Source organism: Strongylocentrotus purpuratus, unplaced genomic scaffold, assembly GCF_000002235.5.
Source record: "Strongylocentrotus purpuratus isolate Spur 01 unplaced genomic scaffold, Spur_5.0 spur5_scaffold_16, whole genome shotgun sequence".
Lineage (NCBI taxonomy): Eukaryota > Metazoa > Echinodermata > Echinoidea > Camarodonta > Strongylocentrotidae > Strongylocentrotus > Strongylocentrotus purpuratus.
Window position 1 is genome coordinate 10805347 of NW_022145601.1, and position 26761 is coordinate 10832107.

The following is a 26761-nucleotide window of genomic DNA, read 5'->3' on the forward strand; positions in this document are numbered from 1 at the left end:
AAGATCAAGGAGTTATTGGGTGAAAACAAGTAGTGAGAGGAACAGATTGGTGAACGTTTTAATTTTAAGCATATTGGACAAAATAGAGTGTTGAGAAGGGCATAACAGGCTCTTAGCAGACAAAAGTTATAAATGTTTGAAAATGGAGATTACAAAATATGTTTTAATCTCTAAATGGCGAATTAGTAATTTGACCTTGATGCATGTTGAATATAATTTATTACAGGCTTACATCAAAATTTTCAGTTCTCTCTATCTCTAATAAGGGCAAATATTATTCAAGGCAGAGATGTATCAAGACCCTTTCCACTCATATATGTAACAAAAGATATTGTGTTACACATACCTTTGAAATTATTGAAAAACAAGTAACATTGGGTTTTTTAAACAATGGAATTATACTGGATTATAAAAGTATGAACACTCTGTTTTTCAGAATAATTATCACATTATAATTGCATTGTGTTATAAATATTTCTATTATCATTAAAATAATCATTCTATGTTATTTGCCTTTTGTGGGCATTGTTGTCAATGTTCGATAAGCAAGCAAACAAAGACTAATTTGACCATTGTATATTACAAACTTTGTTAGGGGAAAATATTTTACTTTTTGTTTTGGCTAATGTTGATAATTACTTTTTAATCTCTTGATGAAAAGTAAATATTCATGCCATTGTTTAGTCTGAAGCGTAGAACCCTCTCTAATTAGTTGAACAGTAATTCAATGTTAAAGATCCTTGTTAAGGCTGTACTGTAAATTGGCAGCTTGTCATATTATGTGAGTGAGCAGCTTATGCAATTTGTACAATTACTTGACTCATTAGTGCATTTAGTCAATGACACAATACTTGGCAAGCATTTCATTAGTCAGATATAAGGATATAAATTAAAGTGGCACATTTCTTATTCCATGAAAATGCAAATCAGAAGTCATCATTGTTATGTATAGCCACTTCCAAAAATTACAATTCACTAGTGGTTATCCTTATGAAAACATATCTTTGTGACAGATTGAATTAATCTATTTTTTTATTGTATTCAATATCTAGATAGCTTTGCTCATTATCCTCTTTTAAAGGGAAGGGTTAGCAATGCTTGAAGTAAAACTTTTCTTATGCGTTAATTTCTGTCAGCATCGGCCAACACTTTTGTCATGGATTTGTTGTTGTTGTAATGAGCTTATAGTGTATCTTATCATTTCTGTGACCTACAAATGTATAACATTTAAAAGTTATCTGTGAATGTGACATTGGAACTTCAACAAAAATGAACTTACAGCCCACCTTATTTTTCAAAATATAGGTCAATTCAGTTTACCATGCAGGTTGAAATGAGTATGGCAGGCCTTTTGGCTGGAAGACATGAACCCCCCTCCCCCACCCCTCCCCCATGAACAAATATGTGATTTTGGTAATAACAAAATCATGTTACATGTTCCAGTGTGTGCTGTTGTTTGGGAGGTTAGCTGGCAGTGTAGCTCATGGGTTTGAGGTGAAAATACAGTGGAATATCTCCTTATTTATTCAGAATAAGGGGGAGACGTCTGCACTTTCATTTAGGGACATCTGCAGAAGTTGAGCTCGACAACCGCGAGAGATGCCCGTACTGTAGCGAGTCGTCAGCGATCATGGATCCTCCGTCGTCTGAGGCAACCCTGGTCCGTGTCTATACTCTCAGAATAGCACCTTAGATTGGATGTGGCAGTGATGTACATCACAAAGATACGAGGCCCTCGTGGTTCCGTAATCAAAATTCTTTGAGGGTCACTTTAATATTGTCCTGTTTAATACCTAGCGTACTCTTTGACTGATTTAGTTGACAATTTGGACTTCGTTTGACTCAATTCTTAAGCTTCCTTGCATCTTCATTTGTTACTGGTCTTGTCTAACCACAGAAGTGAAGGAAATACATAACTCTATGATATAATTGAAAAACTTCTTGAATTTTTTCTTCTCCCTTCCTGTTTATTGATAAATTTTCATCATAATGGCATTATCTGTAACTAAAGGGAATAGCGAAAATCAGTTGAAGTTATGGCACCTCATCCTTTCCTTGCCCTATCCAATATATTGGTTTTTAATTTCATCTCCAGATGTTTAATTTACCTACAGTTTTCACTTTTAACACTGGTATATGCCTTCATGTTTTGCAACATGTATGTAGGTCAATGTAAAACTAAGTAATACAAAGCTTCTTGACTCATATTGATATGAGAAAACATTTTTCTACCTGAAACTTACTGAAAGTTTTGAAGATATTGAAAAGGATATCAAACAATATTTGTTATTTCAAATTTTAAAATTGTATTTTTAATAATATGATTTGGCAAGGTTTATTGATAAAAATTCAAAATCACAGCTCAAAGCTGTTACTACATCTTGAGTTTACACACACACACACACCCCCAAAAAATGACTGCTGGATGATTAAAGTTAAAATACTAAATATATCCCCATTTTACTTTCACTTGGCTTCATATTTCACAATATGTGGGTCAGCACACAACTACGACATCATCTGGAGCTAGAGGGGCTTTAACTCATATACCTTAACACAGAGTTAACGCCCTTGTGGCTCCAAACAGACGACGTATTGATTTATGCTCTTCCTTCATCTTTTCTGCTGCATCATCCATCAATGCTCAACAAGTCGCGAAGAGAAGAAGAAAAAAAAATCCCAGCGCCGATAAACCCGTAAAATCTGACACTCCGACTTGGCAACAAGCCTGACACTTTTGAATTCTCATCGCCATGGGAACAGCTCCCCGCTCGCCACTTCTCGCTTCACAACTTGCCTCGTGCCAGAGTTTGGGTTATTATTTTTGATTAGGAAAGGAGGGTTTTTTTCGTAGGGTACGCGCAGTGTTCTGGGAAAGAATCGATTCGGGAGGATGTGTTGGATTATAGGGTGTATAGGAGAAAGTGCAAGATGAATTTTTTTTCTCTTTCTCTGATTACGTAGATCAAGGGGGTTTATTAGAGCTGACAGATGTGTTAGTTAACAGCCTCTCTATCTCGCTAGGCATAAAGCATTTGATTTCATCAATTTGCTCTGTGTATATAAATACTGTATGTGCCTCATCATTTCGCTGTTGCCTTGCTATGGATGGAATCTTTGCTCTGGTGGTCCTCTCTCTCTCTCTCTCTCTCTCTCTGCCCCCCCCCCTCTCTCTCTCTCTCTCTCTCTCTCTCTCTTTCTCTCTCTCTCTCTCTTTCTCTCTCTCTTTCTCTCTCTCTCTTTCTCTCTCTCTCTCTCTCTCTCTCTCTCTTTCTCTCTCTCTCCATTTCTTTCTCCTTTTCCTTTTTCTATTTTGTATTAATTACCTCCATCTATCTGATTTAACAGATATAAATGCTATGAATAAAAAATGCATTGGACATGAAAGTCACAAGAACCATATATATCTCTATGCTACAATTTGTGTAAAGTAATATTCATATAAACATACAAGATGATCTGAAAGTATTTATTTGTCTATCTATCATATTTGGATATATAGCTTATCATCTGTTCAGAGCAAGAAGGGTCTTAAATCTGTGTTAGAGTGTATGAATTAATGCCCTTCTGTCTCCAAACAGACATGTATCACCTTCCTGCCGTCTGCCCCCCATCTTCTTTTCTTCATTTTCTTTTCTGCCTGTCTCATTATAGCTGCCATTAATCTCATTGTGATATCAGGGACTTCTACAATTAACAGATCCCTGATGATATTGTCTGCCAAACTTGCTCAAATCTTTGATTTTGAGCTCTTGTTGTTTCTCCAGGAGCTTTCTCAAAGTAAAGAAGTAAAGTTTATAAGTCAGTAGTAGAACATTATTCTTATGACAGTGCTGAATTGGCAGCTGTAACCATCTTATTACTACAAGCCTAAATTGTAAGCAAACTGGATGGAATTTTCGTTTGTGGGTCAGACAAAATTCCTAGCTATGTTGGTACCCGACTCCCATACCCAGTTGCCTATGGCAACCATAAACAAATGACGACTGTCACCACCTCTGTGGTGCCAACTAGCAGTCTGGAATTCATTGAGAGAGAGTTTGTGTGACGTCAATTTCCCATTTTAGCACATTTTTCTAATTATGGATGAAAGATGCCCTAATTTGGGTCGTGAATCTAATTTACATATGGCTTATGAGTCGTGGAGTTATGGGGGCATCGTGATGTATAATTTGTGGGATAAAGCCAACTGCTTGTGATTCCTGGAAAATTCAGGGAAAATTTAGAGGATTTGGCTTGTTCATCCTTATAAACAATCTCTACTGCTTGTGTTTTTATTTTTTAGATGAATATTTTTCTCCTTCAGTATCAATATGATCTTATATTTTCCTGCAATGAAATGAGAAACACACTTCTCGATCAGAGCCAGATGGACAAAACATAAGCAACTTCCAAGAATAATATTAGAAATTTGGACGAGATGGACAGATGAATGAAATTGTGTGACTTTTGGTGACCCAAAGGACATTTCAGAGATGAACGGGAGAGAGAGATAGAGTAAGATAAGGACAGAGAACTGGAATTTGGCAACGAAAATCGGCAGGAAGGAAAGAAAGTACCATGAAAGAGAAAGAAAGGACGAAAAAGAAATTGAGAATTATAGTTAGAAATAGAGAGAGAGAGAGAGAGACAGAGAGAGGGGAGAGAGAGAGAGAGAGAGGGAGAAAGGAGAGTAAGTCGATGTGTTTGAGTTATGGGAGCATGAATATAAATGAAGAATCAAATGTCATGTCATTGCAAAATATATATGTAGTCAATCTGTATCTTTGTATCCAATTGCATATTTATAAATCCTTTATACAAGGTCATGTAACTATAATGGTCTGTTTGCAAGTTTAATCATTTTCCGTTTCTTTTCTTCTTCGTTGTTTTACAGAGATGCAGAAGGGTCCTCAGGTATTCCATGCAGACTTCACAGAAGATCAGCACTGAGGAGGGTACACACATTGGTAAGTTGAACACCCCTACTTCATGAATGGAACGGCCCAAACTCCATATGAAATTGGCCTCTACCATTGAGAAAGTTTGAATTCTAGGGGTGATATTTATCATGTAACATGCATGCAGCAAAGGTGGGTACACACATTTGTAAGTTGAAAAACCCCTAATTCATGAATGAAATGACCCAAACTCCATATGAAATTGGAATCTACCATTGAGAAAGTTTGAATTCTAGGGGTGATATTTATCATGTATCATGTAACATGCATGCAGCAAAGGTGGGTACACACATTTGTAAGTTGAAAAACCCCTAATTCATGAATGAAATGACCCAAACTCCATATGAAATTGGAATCTACCATTGAGAAAGTTTGAATTCTAGGGGTGATATTTATCGCGTAAGACATGCTGCGGAAGGTTCTCTGCATGTGAAAAGGATGCAGGTGAGATGCCTGGCACCTTGTTTAGAGATCAAGGAAGGTTGCTTTAACCCTTCCAAAGCCATATGGAGTAAGAATTATGCATGATAGAATATGGAAATAGGGGCCATATGGAAGGAAGTGGCTTTTACAGACATGGTGCATGCATTCTTTCACCAAGGTGTGCATGGTTAGCCCAGGTGACAAATTCTTACCAATTTGATGAGCTGGCACTTCTCCTATGCTCCGATCCTACACTCTGGGCTCATCACATTGCACTGATTGTTGTCTTGTCCTGTCCCGCGCCCCTGTGCTACAAAACCAGACTCGTCAAATTAGGTTTTAGCTTTGAGAATGCTGCGTGACGCAGGCTACATGTGGTGGAGAGCTCACGCAGGACGGGTGCCGGAGTGGTAACATCGTTTGGCAAAATTCAGGAAGGTCGCTAGTTCTAAACTATGTTGGTTGGGTCAGCTGAGGAATTTAGATGAAGTTTGCATGGATTTCATGGTATCTCCTGGAGTAAAAGAAGAAAAAGAGGGGGATGGGGGGGGGGGGGGGGGGAGACCTATACACATAATATGCAACAGACAAGCAGATGAATAGCAATAGAACCAATACCCGCGACTCCCAACCCCTCCCTTGGACAAATACCTTCTACGATCGACAGCCATCCACCATGACAACTCCCTTTGCAGAATTGTCTCCTTAGGAATTGTTCAAAATTGCCTGTTATCTTCATGTTTTTTCTCTTTTTTTCTTTTCTCTTTTCTCTTTCTCTAGCTTTCTTTCTATCTCCCTCTCTCTCTTGTATTATTCACAATTCTTTGCAATGTCTTCCATTACCTGTTCTAGATTTTTTTTTTCCTGCCGGCCTTAATCTCTTTATTTGAAATGTTCCTAAAGGAAATATTACTACCCACGGCAGCTAGTTGCCACATCTATGTAATGATGTCGTCGCAAAAGTTGGACAGTTTCAATCATTCCCCTTGGCTTTACCTCCTCCACTCACTCTCTGTCTCTCTGTCTCTCTCTGTCTTTCTGTCTGTCTCTGTCTCTCAGTGTCTCTGTCTCTCTGTCTCTCTCTCTCTTTGTCTCTCTCTCTCTCTATCTCTTACTCTCCCGGTCTCTCTCTCTCTATATTTCCTATTGTCCTGTGGGGTGTTCTATCGTCAGGAAACGGGTCCAGGTGGTTTTTTTTCTAATCAACTTTGACGCAGGTAGTCTCGATTTTTCCTAAGTTCCTTTTTTTCGTGTCCCTGCGCAACGTATGACCTAACACATTCAACATCCTCTGTCCTGGCTACTTCCAATGACAAAAAAATCTATGCTACAAGTGCATTAGTAGGACGTAACATAGACTGGAGTCGGTTCAGTAGTGAGCCATAGAGAAACAGAACAGGACGTTAATTGATGAAGGTTCGTTGACGAAGGCATCTTTGCGGCAATGTCGATGAAGGCGCTTCGTGGCCGAGCGGCGGCAACTTTTTCTTCTGGCTTGAATAGTTGTCCGAAGGTGAAGGAGATGCTTGAAAGATTTTAGTGGAGTTGTGGTATCATCGTCATCGTCGTCATTATCATCATTATTATCTTCTTCAGCATTGTCATCATCATTAACATCATCATCATCACCATCGCATTGACTTCGTTATCATTGGTATACTAAGCTGAGGAGAATCTTTCCTATGTGGACTATCATTTGTGTTTTTGAACATCTGGAACTAATTACTTCTCTATCTGTTGATCGCACGATCACCATCACCATCATCATAATAGCTAGGACTAACAATTTTTTGAGGATCTTCCATAATCACTCTTAGACCATCTAGACATTCTTCTCTTTGCTTGGACTGCATCTGCATCATCATTACCACCGCTCTCATCACAACTGGTTATCAGCTGAAGAGGAACCAATAGCATTTCTTTTTTGTGGTCATTATAATAACCATCATCATCATCATCATCATCATCATCATCATCATCATCATCATCAGCATCATCATCATACCATTGTGAACATCATCATCATCATCATCACTTCCCTCACCATCATAAAGGTGTCAACATCATTTGCATCACTATCCTTGTCATCATCTTCATCAGTATCAGCATAATTATTATCATCATCATCATCATCATCATCATCATCACCGCCGTAGTCGTCATCATCATTATCAGGGTCATCATCCCTCATGATTGTTTCATCTCCTGGATTCCTTACAAAAGCTCCACTCTTCATCATCACCCGTTTCATTGTCATCTGAGAGGAACATCCACATGCCTATTGTTTGAGTTTGATATTGTTAATTGGAGAGATTTTTTTGTGAAAACTGGACCCTATCCATAGCAAACATGATACTGTCAGTTGTAAGGGTAAGATCATAGCATTAGCACAGTCAGTCATATCGGTGTCTTTCATTTTTGTTTTACTTTGCTCCCTTCACATAGTTAGGGATCAACTTGATTTTCTTCTGAAATTACAAATTTGTTAATCACAATTCCAACTTTTCTAATAAAATTATGTACTATAAACTCAGACCAAAATTATATTAAAAGGCTCTGCCCTTTCTCAATTCATACATGTACAGCATGTATTTTAAAGCGATTATGCTATCAAAATTACTGCATATACATGCACTTATAGAGGCATTTGAACTTTATCCACACAACTAGTTGATATTTAACTATTGCGAAACTTCAACCCACTGGAAGTTTCACTGGTGCTAGTTCATTATGCCACCTGACCATTTATGGAGTTTGGTTCATACAGGATCTATGAATCATCATTACATTGCTCAGTTAAAAAAGGGACCCTAGTTTAAAGATTTCTTTGTTGACTGAATTTAATATATTTTTTATCACAAATGATAATAATAATAAATCTAGATTTATATAACCCTTGATACTGAATACCGTCTCTAAATGCCTTACAGACATCATTATTACCCTGATCACACGCACAAAGTGTGCATTATTTATGTGTCTTTAGGTATTATGTACTCGATGAAGCTTTGATATTGACATTGTATGCATTATTATTTTTGAATCAGCCGTTAATGATTTCTGACTCCTACATTCATTCCTCTGTTTTACAGGCCGGTGAGCCGAGCTCCCCTAGGACAGGGCGCAACAATCGTCAAAGATCACCCAGCACGCCAAACGCACCAGACCCCAAGATGTTGCAACGAGGGCTGGTAAGTCGTTCACTCTTTCTCACCTTGAACTTGAACTCTATCCCATCATCATTATCATGTGCCATCTTGGCACGAAGTCACGAAGTGCGTCTTCATCAGCTCGAGACTTGACCTCGAAACTCGGAACTCAAGCTCGAGAAATTAGCTTGTGATATTTGCTCAGCGGTCGCGCATAGTGCGAGTCTTCGGGCTGGTGAAGCCGCACCGGACAAATAGCGGGATATTTTGCAAACTAGCCCAAGATATCTTGGGATGATTATCTCGACCAAATATCCCGCTAATTGCAACTTCGTGCTGATGATGACACAAATCAACTGGATAATTTGCGATCGGGATAGTTCAAATAGCGGGATATTTGGCAATCTCAAGCTGATGAAAACAGGCCTCCTAAGAAGGCTAAGTTAGCTATCAGGTATCAGTCTTGAGAGCCAACTAGGGGTCGTTTCACAAAACCGTCAAAGGTACAAGTTCATCGATATCCCATTAAGTCTAATTGAATCTAATGTACATGCGTTTCAATGGGGTGTCAGCGAACTTGTTCTGGGCCATTCCATGAGAAGAAGGACATGACATCAAAAAAAGAAATGTACCTCTTATGTTAATTTTTTGATTTATCACTAACCTTATGCCATGGATGTTCATAAAACATTAGGGCCTTTCAAATTCAATACAATTTATTTTTCATTTTTGTTGATTTCCTAAGATCTCAAACCATCATCAAAAACGTACATGTGGGACTGTAGATGAAAAAAAAACAATTTATTGCAGATTACACAGGATTCTTGTAATATTTTTTCCTGAAAATTTCGCTAAATTGAAAAAGATGAATATATTTCCATATTCTAAGCCTTTTCTAAGGGGTCCTGGGATATTTAATCTATTATATAGGGGTGAAAATGGCCTCCGGACAAAATGTAACGCGAGTTACCGTAACGTGAGTTACCGACATATTTGCTTCCTGCATTTTACTAGTCCATTGTTTCTTATCTTTAATATTGTGATCTTATACTAGTAAGTCTCAACCTACTATCAACGTAGGAAAGATTTTGTCAAGATTGTCTAGTATGAGGAGACTTTGCCAAAAGAGGGTCTCATAGAATTGACCATGTCCTTTTTTTGTAACGCGAGTTACCAAAATTCAATAATCCAAGAATCTAAAAATGTTTGTTCTTCAATTTTCTTTTTTGTTTCATTCAGTTGTTTTATATCTACCCTGTCCATGTTTGAAAAAAGTATCTTGCAGATCCTAGCAGTTCTAAAGATATAGGCACATTATCGTGTCAATGTACCCATTAAGTGTAACGCGAGTTACCATGGAATGGCCCTTCTTATGATGGTTTTCGTGAAACACTGCCTTTGAAACTCTGTGAAAATATCTGAGTTGATGCCCTTCTGCCTCTAAGCATTCCTTCACCAGTATATACTGTCTGTTCAGAGCAAGAAGAGCATAACTCTGGGTGAATTAACATCCCCTCTGCCTCTCAGCAATGGTAATATCAATAAAAATGGAGAACTGATTTGTCTCAGAAAGTTTTCCATGGGAGCAGTTAGGTGGTTTTTCTCCTGTCTCTCCATGTTCCTTGAAGTAAAAACTGTAAAAAGGGATTATGTATGTTTATGTAAATATTTCATGGAAATCACAGAAAAATATTATATTATGTCTCCTTTCTGGAAGTAATTATAAATCATTGAGTTTGCTTGTGATGTAATCTATTTCCTCGAAAGAAATTGTTTCAAAAAGGTGCTCATGTGCAACCCTCTCGAAAAATTATATTTTATTACATTTATATGTCATGCAGCATGGAACAATGGTTTTAACTATCGGACTTGCTAAAAAAGAAACATGGAATTCAACCTGTCTTGCCTTATATGCCAGTAATGTCATATCCTAGCTATCAAGATAACAAAATATTCAAATATGCTAATATTTTGAAAGGAAATGAGTAATAGCGCAATTGATACCGATCATTATCCTAGTTTGGAGTGCTCATAAAAAGTATGAAATTTCCCATCAGGGACCATCATCTGAAACCTTTAATGCACAAGAGATTCTTTGACATCGATGGATGAACTCTTTGAAATGTTCTCTGCGTTCTTTGAACTTCTTCAACCCACATCGATGGCTTCACGAATCACACGTCAGCGATTACAAAGATCCTAAAACCAATTGTTGACTCACATCGGGAAGAAAATCAAAATGATTTCCTTCCGTCCTATGGCGGCGTACCTTGAAGGTTTTTTCTTGTTTGTCCGTGCGAAGACGTTGCCTTCAGGAAGCATCGACAACGGAAGAACCGTCAACCGTAAAAAAATTGCTCCCAAGAACTCGATCTGAGGAAAAATGATTAAATTTAGATTCTTCTCCATTTTTTTGGCCCCCAGCAACGAAGGAATAGAGGGCAACAAAACTAATTCATTTTTCACGTTATCCTGATTGTATACACATATGTTGTTGTTTTATTTCCTAATGTTTGAATTCCAATTTGATCAAATTTATGTTTGTGGAGTTGAGCAGTTGTGTTGAAGTTGGGTTGTGTTGAAGTTGGGTTCTCTTTCTCATGGAATCAACCTTCTTGATTTTTTCCTCAGGCAATAATAGAATTGAGGGCAACAAAACTAATTCATATTTCACAGTATTCTGATTTTGTTAACATCAGCTGCTTTTACACTGCAAACAAAAACCATTGGTTTATCTCACATTCCGGTGTTTCGTTGGAAGTATGTTATGAATATACTCAGTAATATATATTATTATTGTTGTTAAAAAGAACAAAAAGGATCTTTATAAATGTTTTTCTTTTAAAATACTTTAAACAAATTAGGGCATAAATAATCCCACCTCAAGTAGAGGTTTAAGTACAGTTACATCCATTGTTTACTTCTCAAGATATTGTGTCTTATTCAGCTCTGTGATTTGGACAAGAAGGTTGACAGTTAAATTCACCCACTAATCTCATTATAGGATGATCTGAAGTGATAATGGTTGTGAATGGGATTAGGTACTTGACACATTATAGTGATCAGGGGATTAGGGGGCTTAGAGACAAAGGGGATTAACTGGCTGAGTTTTGGTTGTATGATGAGGGAACTACTTGTAATCTTGGAAATAAAGAGGGAATTACTTGTAATCTTTTTGGGGGAAATGAGGGGAATAAGTTTAATCTTGGAAAAAAAAAGAGGGAAATACTTGTTTGCATGGCCTAGTAAACTCAAATCCTATAAAGTTTCTCATCATAGCTTCTTGTAAGTGAGGAGGGGAGGGGGAGGGGAGTGATCCACGTCATTTGATATTTTCCCCTGTATGTATAAATCCTGCGAGGTCAATTACATGTAACACAAATTTTAGGTCCATGTTATTTAATAATTTCAAGTACAACACAAATTTTCATCTGCTGTTCTTCTTTATTCAGTATCCAATAAATATATACCATAATGATTACAGCAACAAAGTATAAACAACACTTTACTTGGCTTAATGGGGTTATAATTTTGAGAAAATTCATATCAGAATGGCTAGAGAATGTCAGATGGAATACCGGTATTATTCGAGTCAAATTTGATAGAGAAATATATTCAAGAGGCCAGATTGAAAGTCATATATATAACCCACAAACTTTTGTAAGCCGTAAACAATCATGAATTTAATAATTGTTCCTAAAAAGTTTCATCCCATGAAGTTTTCGAATCGTAACTGACACCATACTGAAGATTTACAATTCATGAAAGTTTCTGTCACAAAACCACCAGTTGCTCACAATTCTCAAAAGGTGTTTGTTACAAATGTTGGTGTCTGGTTTTACTGTGCAGTATTGGTACAAAGCCGAGTGTCTCCTTGAAAGTAGACAAATCCATTCCAGCTGATTAATTATTTCCTACCCAAATAAAAGAACAAATCCTTCCTTTGGGACACGACCAAAAAAAGAAGAGAAACAAGCAGCAACAATGGTCTTAGCTGAATGTTTCAACATGAATACCGGAATGTGGTGAATTACTCGACTTCCCCTAGTGGGTTTGAGAGGAAACAGGATCATAACGTCCGTTCGGAGCCAGAAGGGCGCTAACTCGTATACTCCTTCACAGAGATAACTAACATCCTTCTGGTTTTAATCAGACGATAAGAAATCCTAAGGCGTTTCCTTCCGGGGCTGATAAACTTGTCCAATTGTTCGCAAATTATTGGGTCTTATTCTATGAATAACTACCCTCCTGAATGTGACCATAGTCACGCACACAATCTGGGATGAACATAGTCCACAAGTCCCACATGACATGGGATGCTAATTTAAGAATTTGATAGTGATCTGATGTTATAAAACACCTCAAATTTAAATTTCATGTTCATTATGAATTGCTTGGAAATTTAGGCTGCTTTGTTGACATGAATGTAGATGGAGAACTTTAGAAAGGTAATTATCAGTTTAATTTTTCTTCTTCAATTTAAAGCAGAATTAATTCTTATCATCTGAATTCATATGAGGAGATACATGTAGATCATCTAAATTTAGTAGTGTAGTAGTGATAGCCAAGATAAAAATTCCACCTTGTAGACTATATAAAGGTGCATTTCCAGGAGTTTTCATGGTTTCTAATGTTTCATGCTTTTTGATGAAACTAATTGTTAGAAGGTCAGGCAATTGTCACCTGTAATATAAGGAAGATTTAGTGGTTCCAGGAATTATTTTGATGGAAGATTTAGATAGTCGAGTTATACAATGTGTGCACATTTATTTTTTCAAAGTTTTTATTGGAAGATGGATTCAGGAAGATTATTTTTTGAGTAAATTTTTTATCTGGAAGACTTGGATTATATGTGAACATGCCTCCCACGAACTGTGCTCTGTAGAGCATGAACTTGTTTGTTTATTAGACAATTATTATGTTTGTTTGATTTGTCTGCAGTTTTGGACTTTGTACATGAAATATGTTCTGCGGCGCCAGTATTGGTTCCACCAGAATCTATTCATGAATGCATGCAGTCGACACCTTTTACAACAGGCACTCATATCTGTGCACACATGTGCCTGTGAAAGGTCATGATGGAGGAAATTTACTTTGATAGTTGTCACTGTCTGTACATCATATAGCCATATATCTTTTGCTTTTTGTTCCTTTTACGACCGGTAATTGTTTTTGAATTGCCATGCAATACAGTAAGATATATATGTTCAGTCAACACAAAATAAAAAAGTATGAAACAGGATGTGAATGTTTCTTCATCGTTTGTTAATGTTTGCTGGGAAAGCTATAGAATATCACTCACAAGAAATTGTGTGATAGTCTTCTATTTGTAAATACATATATATATACCACACAATTTAAAAAGAAATATATATCAAACTTCATCGAACAAACACAATTTTCAACTGTTAGTTGTGCAGCAAAAGCATTTGAAACTGTATTTGAGGCTGATATATCATGCACAGCATTGATATGCTGCCATCAATTTTCTGTTTAAATATTGAAAGGTTTAGTATTGTCTTAATTCATCTCTCCCACACCATTATTATTGATACTGAAGTGCATCATAGACATGGTTCATAATTTGATGGAATGTATCTGTCTGGAGCCAGAAGGGCATTAAAGGTGATATAAAGTTTTGGGAAATTTTGAAAATTGGGTGGATAGTGAATCTTTAAAATTTTGATATATTCGGATGCCCCTGTGGATGTATTATAAGCACTAAACAAAATTAGCCCCTAAAACACTTCTGTTTTCGAGAAAGATTGAATATAAAAATTTACTGGTGCTCCCGGTAAATATTGATAAATTTAAAATAGCGCCTACGGCCGTACAATGGTAGCTGCGACCATGAAAATCTCAGAACATGTAGTTGTGATATATCATTTCCAAACGGGAATAGCTAATCGGTTGATTTTAGTCAAGAAACATTGTTTCATAGCTAAATTGGTATCTTGACCTTGAGAGGGAGCTATACAACATAAAGGGTTTATTATTTATAATTTCATAACTTTAGACTCGATTTCAACCGGGACAACGATCAATGAATATTGTAGGAACGCATATGCATCCAATATGTTAATTTGAACTAAATTCATGACCCCATACCAAAACTTTGTAATACCTTTAACTTGTACACTTCAATACACAGATACAGAGTTATAATGCCCTTCTCGATCTGAACAGAACAATATTAACTCGTTGCCTCCTGGAACCGGTTGGCTCCTGTATTGAAGCCTATGGGAGTGAGAGAACTCAGTAGCCTATGGGTTAATTTAGCAATCCAACTTCCTTATTGATACAATTCACATGGTTTAAATATAGATTTCCCAATGTGTCTCCATGCAGACATGGTATGACAATATCAACATTCAAATTCCTTTGAATGCCTGCATAGACAAGCATCCATATTTTGGTGCTATACTACATAGTCCAGAACGGAGTACAATAGGACCAGGGATTTGGGATTTCCCTTATATAGGACCAAACAAATAGACCAAACCATTGGACCAAGTCCAAAGATGTGATTGGATGATATTTCATATGAAAGCGTTGGACCGCCCCCTGGGAAGGAATACAAATCCATTCTTGATAGTCTTATTTCTAAACATTTTTAGGTTCGGGGCAGAATATGAAATCTTGTCTGAAAATTGTTGTAAGAGGTCAATTCTCTTAAAGAATTTAAAAAGGTGTTCACAATTTTTGCTTTTTTACTCTAAAATTCTCTGAGAGCAATTATTGAAAAAGTCAGGTGCCATTTGCGTGTATGTCTAAAATAGCTGTCAATTTTTTTTTATAGAACCGAGATGAATAATTATACCAAGGAGATACCAGTAACTCCTTGATTATACCAACATATGACTCATAAACCTTCACATTCATTAGAGCATATGGCAGATTTATTGCGGCTTTTGCACTTTGCCCGGACTGAGAGGGTGTATTAGTATTACATACATGTATGGGGAAGATTTCATAAATCCAGGAGCTTGCCGTTGTACAGGGACAAACAGACACCTGTAACCAAATCAGATTGGTGAACTAGCAAAGAAAATTTGACACTTTTATATGAGGAATTAAATGAACCAAGGTAGGCCTAGACATTTAAAGGTTGGTGAGGTATTATTATCTTACTTCTTGATGAAGAAGAGATGTAGCGATTTGAATTGTTTATGATATAAAAGGGTGTTAGCTCCTGACATATGGTTGCTGTTCATTGCAATCATGTATGCTTACGGTTTTTCGATGACTGTTTTGCATTGTGATGTAACATCGATAGTTTGTGGCATCTATATAACCAATGATATGAACACTTCATGAGATATGTTTCCAACAAAAATAATTGTAGGTAGTTGTTTTTAATGTTTTAATGTTTTCTCCAAGGCAGACTTTAATATTCCCCCTTTTACCAAAAGACCCCACCAAACTTGACACTGTGTAGAGTACCTTAAATCAGATGAGATTGAGATGTAATGGATAATAGTGTTATATACTCCTAACATTCTGGTCAGCATGTACGTATGTCGATTAAAGGCCCACTGCACTACTGGTAGCTACTTGCGCCCTCTATATAACAAACAATGCCTAATCAGTGACCATTGGTCCCCCATGATCCTCTTTTTCTTATGTTAACTGAGAGCTGAGTTGATGAGATAACCACCTGTCCAGTGACCTTGCAGAGCGGTTTAATCCCTCCTGTAAACTACGGCAGATAAGCTTTAAAGGCTCATTATAACCTCAGTGAAAAGAAAATAATCCATGGTTTTCAGCTTGTAGCTGAAGATACATTGAATGGTTCACTTCTGAAATGCATCATGCATCATTAGAACTCATACTGGAAAGAAGGAGGCACGCACAGCGGGAGAGAACGAGCATAGTCCAGTGAAACAAGAGTCTGCATGGCAGACTACACAAGTTTCCAAACTGTGCGGCATTGATATCACAAGTTATTCTTGTGTGTTTGTGCTTTGACTGATCAAGCAAGAAAAAAAGGAAGAAAGGGGAAAAAATCCATATTGTCCCTGTAAGCATACATTGAAATGAGAGAAACCTATTTAGTCTCTCGATTGAGTGGAACAAGGATTAACGCATGTACATGTAGTCAGTGTGGTCCACAGTGCATACAGCATTCACCTGTTGCGCGGTAGGTTAATCCTAATTTGTTATCTACTAGTTTCCCAAGGAATCTGTTCTAGGTCTATGCGCTAGACCGGTCATAGGTAAGGACCAAATTCATTCTTTTTCATGGTGACTTAGATGGTAAGTAGGTCTTACGTCTTGTAGGTGTGTGAGTGTGTAATTGCATACAAATAAGAAGTGTATCTACCAGGTGATTACTTCTAAACCAAAAACTGTCGCGACATGAAACATTCACAAATTGTTCTTGATAGCCATTTTCATATCAAAGGCTTTTGGGATTGCAAATATTTAATGTTATGGCTATTGAGATTCAGTTATTTCACAGCAAGAAACTTAGAACTAAATCATTGCATGCATGTGAAATTGTCTGTTTTACATAATTCATGTCATGCAGACCCATCTTGTGAAGAGTTGATCTGCATCGAGCCCAATACTATCTTGACATTGAAAATTAAATTGATTGCAGCTTGCTATAAGACTGGGCCTCGATCATGCAGAGACCCATGTATACTTTTACAATCCAGAAGACATATATCTTGGGATCGAACCCTGAGTCTTCATACAGGCAGACCAGAAAGGTTCTCTTCAGAAAGGGTCCATGAGGAATAAACAAAACAAAAACAAATAAAACAACAACAACAAATAATCCAAAAACTAACAGATCTAAAATTACCGAAATATCCTTGAGAGAGCTAGTTTTCTGGTAACAGTAAATGCTATATCAGCCTGTGTACACAATGTCAAGGATTTTACCAGGGTTTTAATTGTTAAAGCATTTATTGTTTAAAATAGAATCATTTGATATTTCAAGCTGTTAAACTCATTTATCTCGCTGCTTTCTAATATGACTATCAGTCATTTTGACATTAATTCTAGAGGTTTGTACACAGCGGGTTGGATCTACAGCTGTGGATTAAGATAATAGATCAAGGAGAGCTCTAAAAAATTCTTTTTTAATTTTCAACAAATTAATCTACATCTCTCTGACATTACACAACATAAAAAAAGACATATTGCTTTGGTATCAAACAGTATCAAACCAGTCACCTGACCTGCTTAATTTCCTACTGCCGTTTTACATTGTAATTCAAAGTAATTATTGAACACTCTAATATTATGGAGTCTAGTGTCTGTGCATTTTGAAATCTGTCTCTCAAATTAAAACAGAACAAAAATCAAAATTTGTTATGAGTATTACCGTAATTGACTCCTGCCATGTTTCTTCTTTCTTAAGAGCAAGAGTGCCTACAAAATGATACTATTTCCATTAACTGTCACTTTCGATAAAAATAGAGTTATGTCAATTCATCCCCACAAATAAAACTCATATTGAAGGAAGGAAAGGCAGAGAGAGATAGGGAGAGAGACAGAGAGTGATGTCATTTTAATGTCACAAAATTATTATTGTTGAGTAAATTTAGAATAGTGGTCTCATTTGTAACACACCCAAAAAGAAATGATACTGTCACTTTTAGTGTAATGACATTTTAGCATTACAATAACACTGTCACTTAGAATTTTAAAAGGCAGTGATATCATCATAACATCACAAAGTGAATTTATCCTGCTTTGTTTGTGCTAATTGCAGTCTAGACTTTAGGAGTTTCAAGACAATATATCTGTCGGTCGAGATCGGCTGAGTTGTAAATTAGGGCTTGAAGGATATGAGTATAATGCCCTTCAGGCTCGATCCTGTTGTAGTATGAGAAATGGATATAACTTAAGAATTTAAAGTAAAAACTTTCGGAAGGTTTGTTGGGTATCTTTCTTATAGTGATATTTGAAGTGACAGTTTTATTTTGTTGCTTTCTCAAATGTTGTCATATATTAATTTTATTATCTGCTGAGAAAAAGAAGGGCACAGAAGAGCATTCAAGACCTGTGATTCTCAGAAGATTAATGAAGTGCAAATGTCTCAAAACTATAAAGGCTCTTTCTGATATGATGCATTAAATCGTCTCCAAAAGAATTTTTGTATAAACAACTGCTGTGGTGTTTTTGTATGTGTCAATAAATGGCAACTGCATATTACAAAGGTTCTGCACATATTTACCTAGCTAAGTGTGATAAGATATAGAACTGCGAATCATATTACAATTTACGTCATCCAAAAACAAAAACAAGAAATGCAGCGTTTTTGCCACGTCCTATCCTATTTTAAATCTGAATTGTGGGCGATCAGATTCCAGATTCAAGTCTAACAATATTTATTTCCTTGTTATTTCAAAGAAGTATACATAAATATATTTATAAGCAGTGTTTCTAATTTAATGTAGGAAAATAAAGGCAATATGTTTAGTAATCATGTAGATTGTGTATATATATATATATATATATATATATATATGCGTCAAAAATATTATTTGATAACAAGACATGGATAAGGAAGGAAAAGGTAACATATATTACAAACTTTATTCTATATGTAAAACAAGGGAATCTGTGTGGGTTGACTTCAAAAAACCTGATTTTTTGTTTCTATCAAGAATTTGAAATGCTGATTCCATTATTCTGTTCCAGACCTTACAAATTCATAAAGCTTCATAAGCAGTGCACCTGAACATGACTCCTGTAATATCATACTGGGAATCTTTACTATGATAATGTTGTTGTATCAGCTACAAAGTCTATTTTTAGCGGCCCAAAATGGCACTATTAATTGTCCTGAACTTCCCTTTTTATGCCATTCTCAAGCTGAGCTCACGTACAATGTAAAACCTTCTTAGTAAAATACCAATCCATTTGCATATAAATAAATGGCAAGTATATAGGGTGAACAACTGTACCAGCTTGTATCAGGGGGCTAAAAAAGAGTTGATGTAGGAAAATACAAACCATTTCATATATATTGCCTGTTGAGAGCCAGAACGACATTACCTCTGTGTTAAAGGGATCGTTTAACAATGTTAAATCTGAGATACACGGCCCTACGTGTTATCAGTGTCTGTGATATGGTGTAATATTGAAGCCCTAAAAAAATTGCGCTTCAAAATGATCAAGAAGTGCCTCAAAAAAGTAAAAATCTTGGAGTGACCGGTTTTACCATACTCGTTTTCCCCAATAGACTGTAGTGTTATGAAAACCGTCAGGCGAACGGTTTTCAAAATTTGTAATTCCAATCATAAATATCTTGATAATCAGACAGGCGATCGGCTTGTAAAAGTCATGGGGTTCCTGACTGACCTAAAGGTTTATAATTATCATTGCATCATGAGCTAAATCCAGAATTTTGTTTCAGAATCTGAGACAAAGTTACCGGATCCCTTTAAGGTATATCAGTTAATGTCCTTCTCGCTTCAAAGCAGACAATATTTAAATTATCATCGCAAACCTCACTTATATCTTTGTTAAAAGATACAGAAATATGGAGGACACTTTATTCCCATGTCAGTTTGTATTGCTGCAACTTTTTTTCTCAGGTTGTTTTGCAATGTAACGTATGAACAAGGTTTTAAATGATCACATGCTGAGAACGAAGGTTTTTATCTTTTGCGCTTTCCTTTGTGTTGTATTCATGCACCATTCTTTTGCATAAATACCTTGCTGAAAAGGCTGTGTGGATAGAAGAATAACAAATGTGAGGCTGATATTTTTTTAGTTGTATACCAGGTATTCATCACCAGGAACCTACCAGTAAACATGTCGGCCATTTTGTGCAAAATAACCTGTCCAGGGGGGTGTTTCACAAAGACTAAGATGACTTTAAGTTGGACTTAAGTATGGCAGACCATTCATGTCACTGGTTGCTTTCACTTTTGGTCTCTCAATTATGATCTTTAGATAATATTTCTTCCTTCAATAATGAATTATCAAAAAATATAAATTCTGTAGATATGTGACCATGATTTGTACGTCCCTTGAGAGACTAATGCCAGTAAATGGTTAGAGAAAATAGTGGCATGATCGGCCTGACATTGTAAAGTCCAACTTAAAGTCAATCTAAGTCTCTGTGAAACACGTACCTCCCCTGTATGGGTAAACTTATTTTGACTTGACTATGCAGTACATTCAAATGACACTGTCTGTTTGGACCCACTTGGGCCTTTTATCTCTGTGTTCAAGTACCTGTATATGAGTTTCCGCTCTTATACGTCTCAAAACACACAAAAAACATGTACCTTAGGCAAACTTTCTTTAGGTTCACAAGAGGTGGATATAACAACTAGGCCTATACATCTTGTTTTCTTGCAGTTTACAAACTGTAGCAGTAACATTTTAAAAGAAAATGGACACAGTTACAAAGAAACATGCACCTCCCCCAAAATTTAAATGGACAAATACTTTTCACAGTACCATTACATTGTACTTAATCGGGCAGCCACATTTTTGACCTCGACTCATCTGCGCTTGTATCCATAATTGTTTCTCTTTTCATTGACAGGAAATTGTACCGATTATGCCATATGCAATTTAAAAAAGACGAGTCTTCTCTAAACTGCGGTCCTTTTGTAGAATTAAAACTAAACGACCGTTTGCAGTTGATCAACTGAATGGGTGATCATCTATTCGAAAATGTTGGTATCTGTGGTACTGCTTTCGCTGCCCGGCCGGTACAAGAGCAATTTATGAAAGCCCCGGGCAGACTGTGCGCTTAGATCGTGAGTCATAATAAATCTACCTGATCAGTTATTCTTCGGGGGATAATAGATCATGGTCGAGGCATGATGAGCAATGATGAGAAATTTTAGGACATGAATTAAACTTTTTTGCAGTCCATTCAGGTCCTAGCTTCCTCATGATGGATGATTAAGACTCTTTTGAAATTAGCATGGACCATGTGCATAGATTGCTGATTATGACCTCACATTATATCTTAATCATTCTGTTTGAGAGTGTTTTAAAGAGAAATTTGGAGGAAATAGTGTAGTTTACATAAACTACACTTATTTGATTAACCTACATTTTCATGATGGTGTCCATTATGGTAATATTAAATTGAAGAAGGCTATAATTTACTGATTTGTTCTGAATAGCCTTTCAGTAGAGTAAGCGTAACCTCGCCCTCTACATAGTACATACTGATTGGATGATAAGAGCTTGGATCCGTTATTGATGTTCAAATCAGGTTCATAAACTGTGATTTTAATATCATTGAACATCAATTTGCAAATATATCGAGATGCACATTGAAATAATATGAAACCTAAAAATGTAATGATACTTTGTGTCAAGAAAATCTTCTTTGTTATACTATCTTTATTTTAAACTGGCGGTGTGTACATGGAGTTAGGATTAAAGTGCATTAATTAAATTTATTTATTTTTATTACTGACAGCTCTAGGGTAGCACATTTTCAACAAAGGTGGTTTTCCTTGAGGCCCTGTTTGGTAACAACAAAATACAACAACATTCATGAATATAAACTCATAACAGTAACAGAAAAAAACACAGGAGAAAATGAGTACATCCATGTACAGTATACAAGTTCTTGGTTATTCTCGTAATGAATGTGCAAACTGTCCAAGAAATTCAGTAACACAAAGTCTAGATGCAACCTGTTTATTCATTTTTTTTCTTTTTTCAAAGGCTATCTAGTATCTACATGTATGTCATGATGTCTGTGACAAGGCCTTTATGTTTGGATAGTAAACAGACACTTATGAACGATCCCATGCAGTCTCCTCCTTGCCATGTAGAAAAGAAAGAGGATGAGATGTTTGTTTGTAGGTACATTTTAATGTTTGGTTCATCCTGTAATGGATCATCTGGATTTGCTTCTTCAAGGCTTTCTCCTGAATGTCTATGAATGACAGACCCCCTCTCTTTAGTGATGAATGTTGCCATCTGAATATGAGTTAATTTTTTGTAATACCTGTTTAAGTACCACCTGTCCTTCGGAGTAAAATAAAATGCATATCAAATGTCTGATTGTCAGCATTTCGGTATTGTAATGATTCTGCTCAATTGGAATGGCTCCCGCAAAGAAGCACAAAAAAGCACCCCCTCATCAAAAGAAAAAAAGATCCCTGTGAGATGTGTCTGTGGGAGTGTGGAGAATCAAAGCATTATCAGAAATGATGACACATTAAACCCACAAGACTTAAAGGTAATACAAAGTTTTGGTGTAGGGTCATGAATTTGGTTCACATGAACATATTGGAAGCATATACGATTCAACAATATTTAGTGATCGTTGTCGCGGTCGAAATCGACTATAAAGTTATGAAAATTGAATAATAAACACTTTATGTTGAATAGCTCCCTCTCAAGGTCAAGATATTAATTAAACTATAAAACAATGTTTATTGAGTAAAATCGACCGATTAGCTATTCCTGTTCGAAAATTATATACCACAACTACATACTCTGAGATTTTCATGGTCGCAGCTACCATTGTACGGCCGTAAGAGCTATTTGAAATTTATGAAGATTTACCGGGAGCACCGGTAAATCTTTATATTCAATTTTTCTCGAAAGCAAAAGTGTTTTAGGTAGTAAAATTTCTGGTGTTATTAATACATTCACAGGGGCATTCAAATACATCAAAATTGTAAAGAATCACTATCCACCCATTTTTCAAAATTTGCCAAAACTTTGTAATACCTTTAATGGAGTACTCCTTTATGCTTTCATGTGTCACTCTTCAGTTATAGTCAAATCTAAGCAAAATTAAGATGTTGAGTATGGAAGAAGAGCATCAGTCATTTGAATTTCTTGGATTTCAAGGTGATTAAAGAAAAGGGGAAAACACACTTCAGAAAGTGATTTCTCATTTTATGGAATGTGTAGAAAACATAGTAAATCTCAACTTCAAAGGATTCACATGTATTGTATAGCTGGAAAAAACACATGCATCGCTTGCGTGCAGATATATAGGGCCTGGACGTCTTTCTAGTCATTCTGAACGGTGCTTTGATTATTGAAAGCCATGCGGATCGAAGAGCATATATTAACTGTGTTAAGTCTATAGTACTTGCTCTTCTGGCTACCGATTCACAATAGATGTTATTTTGTTGTCAATTCAAGTTTTACGAGACAGTAGTGATTGATTTCAAATCAGCAAACATCAGCATTTCAATGATTCTAACCAGATAAACACAGCTTTAAAATAAATAGATGGACATATTGAAGTTTACTTGAGAACAATGAATTATATGGCTTAACTGGACTGGTAAAGTGTTTCTTTGATCGAGTGGCCCAAACTTGTAGAGTGATGTGTACAGCTAGTAATTACTTCAAGGAAACCCTCTTGGATTGATTTGGATTATTAATCAGAATGTCTTAGTATTATTAGAAAAAATATTTGCTCAACAAACTATTTCTTTCTTCTTGTTCAGGATCCCGGAGGCAGAGACACAACCAAATTCAGTCTGATTATAGAACTAGACGGCAACAAAGAAACGATACGACTACCAGCTCGTAAAGACCATGATCTCAAGTAAGTACAGAAGGAATATGCTTCCTACGTTTGAATATATATTGATTGTCTGTAAAGATCCAGAAGGGCATATTGCTGTGTTTAAAGCCTCGGTCACAAATGCCATTACGAACTGCTACGAACGCATAAGCGAACGATTTTCAGACAATGGAAATTCGGGAAGACAATGGAAAAACAGAGATTTGTACGAAATTATTGTTCGTACGAACCTTTGTAACCGTAGCATTAAGTATGTGAGTTAACGCCCTTTTCTGTCTCCAAACTGAAAATATGTGTGTTCCCCTAGATGTGTTCAATCTCTTTGTATCAGTGTTTTTACCTGTACCATGCATACCTCAGTACACCATTTGACCAATATACGTCTGTTCATTTGGACACAGAAGGGTATTAACGCATATACTTTTACAGAGTATTAACGTCCTTCTGGCTCCAAACAGACATATATCACTTCTCTGTAAAGACAACAAATGTATGTGTGTGTGTGCAAGCGCGTAGCCAGGATTTCATTTTAGGGGGGGCGGTAGTGAGCACGCAAAGCGTGCGAATCACTTAAAGAGCGCGCGAAGCGCGCTCCCTAGGGGAATGGGTGCAGGGAGGGGGGAGTTTCCCCCCTCCTGCGCGAAGCGCGAAAGCTTTGAAAGAAGACGATTCGTTGTACCTTTCTCGACTCATAATCCTTGTCTGAATTCAGTCCCTCCCCTCTCTCGCGCGAAGCTTTGACGTTTCATTAAATTATTAGAGAAAGAAGACGATTCGTTGTACCTCTCTCGACTCTTAATCCTTATCTGTATTCAGTCCCTCCCCTATCTCACGCGAAGCTTTGACGTTTCATTAAATTATTAGAGAAAGAAGACGATTCGTTGTACCTTTCTCGACTCATAATCCTTGTCTGAATTCAGTCCCTCCCCTCTCTCGCGCGAAGCTTTGACGTTTCATTAAATTATTAGAGAAAGAAGACGATTCGTTGTACCTCTCTCGACTCTTAATCCTTATCTGTATTCAGTCCCTCCCCTATCTCACGCGAAGCTTTGACGTTTCATTAAATTATTAGAGAAAGAAGACGATTCGTTGTACCTTTCTCGACTCATAATCCTTGTCTGAATTCAGTCCCTCCCCTCTCTCGCGCGAAGCTTTGACGTTTCATTAAATTATTAGAGAAAGAAGACGATTCGTTGTACCTCTCTCGACTCTTAATCCTTATCTGTATTCAGTCCCTCCCCTATCTCACGCGAAGCTTTGACGTTTCATTAAATTATTAGAGAAAGAAGACGATTCGTTGTACCTTTCTCGACTCTTAATCCTTGTCTGAATTCTGTCCCCCCCCCCCTCTCGCGCGAAGCTTTGACGTTTCATTAAATTATTAGAGAAAGAAGACGATTCGTTGTACCTTTCCCGACTCATATTTCTTAATTTGAACTCAGTTTCCCCCTTCCCGCGCGAAGCGCGGAAGCTTTGACGATTCATTGTACCGTTCTCGACTCCTTTTCCATTTTTCTTCCTACGTCCTCTTTCTTTTTTTTCTTCTCTTTCTCTCTCTTTTTTTTTTTTTGGCCGGCGTTTTGGGGGGGGGCGACCGCCCCCACCGCCCCCCCCTGGCTACGCGCCTGTGTGTGTGTGTGTAAGTGGGTTTTTTACACATATGTGCCAATCAGATATGATTAAAGGTAAAGACCAGTTATGGTCATGCGATTGCATTGTGAAAGAAACGTTGTGGAATCGATCAGAAAAGGTTGATCATCTAGCATCTAGCATCTGCAAGGTTCTGGAATCATCAAAATGATAAGAAATTTGGCCCATTCTTCGTAAAGTTACAAGCACTATACACAGAAAGATGTATATGGGACTACCCTATATCTCTCACAGACCATGAGAGAAACAAATTTACCAAATATATGAATTAGTAGGCGGTTTCCCGTCAAATTTGTTATCATCATGTATTAGTCAAAACATATTCTTTCACATGATTGGTAATGAGAGCTTCCATTTCATTTTTTGAAATTGGGGTGTTTCCAATACTGGTCTTTACCTTTAATTACATCAGATGACCGACCTTTAAATTCACCATCTGAAAGACGTGACTTGGGTTCGAACCAGGGTCCACCTAAGCTAGTTTGTAGGCGAAGACAGAGAGCTGACCAAGTGAACGTACCGCTATATGAACTCACATCTTCCTGCCAATAATCAAAATTCAGAACCTTTGCATTTTTCATTTTCAATCGAGTTGGCCATGCATGTGTAATGGGTCCCAGTCAACCGATAAATCCCATCCGTCCTGATATTCAAGTCCAGCTATTACAATTATCGACTTTTATTTGAATGCCTATTTTGGATTTCACCTGGCTAGTACCCTCTGATATAACAGCGTGCAAGCTCTCTTAAAGGCCAAGTTTTTGCTTGTTTGAAGTGTTACAGTAGTGAGGGTATACAGTTTGAATTTGTTCTTCTTCGAATAACATTAAGAATTGGTCCCCATGGAATCTTCCAAATAAAGATTCAATAGGGATTACAACAGCAATAAAAAGATATGTTAACTAAGCAAAGAACTAATAAAAAGTCATGAAAATATGGGATATACCTTGCTATTTTTAACTTTATTGAAGAATCTGATGAAAGGATTGGGAGAAGGGGCTTTTAAATGTATTTAGGGCATACTTATCAAGCAATGTACCTACTCCCAATGCATCTACCCTTTAGTTCCATAAAAATCTTATAAAGAAGTAACCCCCCCCCCCCCC

The 26761-nt window shown here is 36.8% G+C and overlaps 1 protein-coding gene across 4 annotated transcripts in view; it reads left to right on the forward strand.

Annotated features, from left to right (window-relative positions):
- The window catches only part of LOC577129 (pleckstrin homology domain-containing family G member 5), a 76125-nt gene that overhangs the window by 20341 nt on the left and 29023 nt on the right, over nucleotides 1-26761 (forward strand). For 3 of the 4 annotated variants that reach the window (XM_030986771.1, XM_030986772.1, XM_030986773.1), the window contains exons 2-4: nucleotides 4877-4949; nucleotides 8456-8554; nucleotides 23926-24026. In XM_030986771.1, coding sequence (XP_030842631.1) covers nucleotides 4877-4949; nucleotides 8456-8554; nucleotides 23926-24026 — 273 coding nt within the window. Of the gene's footprint in view, nucleotides 1-4876; nucleotides 4950-8455; nucleotides 8555-16639; nucleotides 16653-23925; nucleotides 24027-26761 lie in introns of those variants that run through there. The other variant, XM_030986774.1, reaches the window with a different exon arrangement.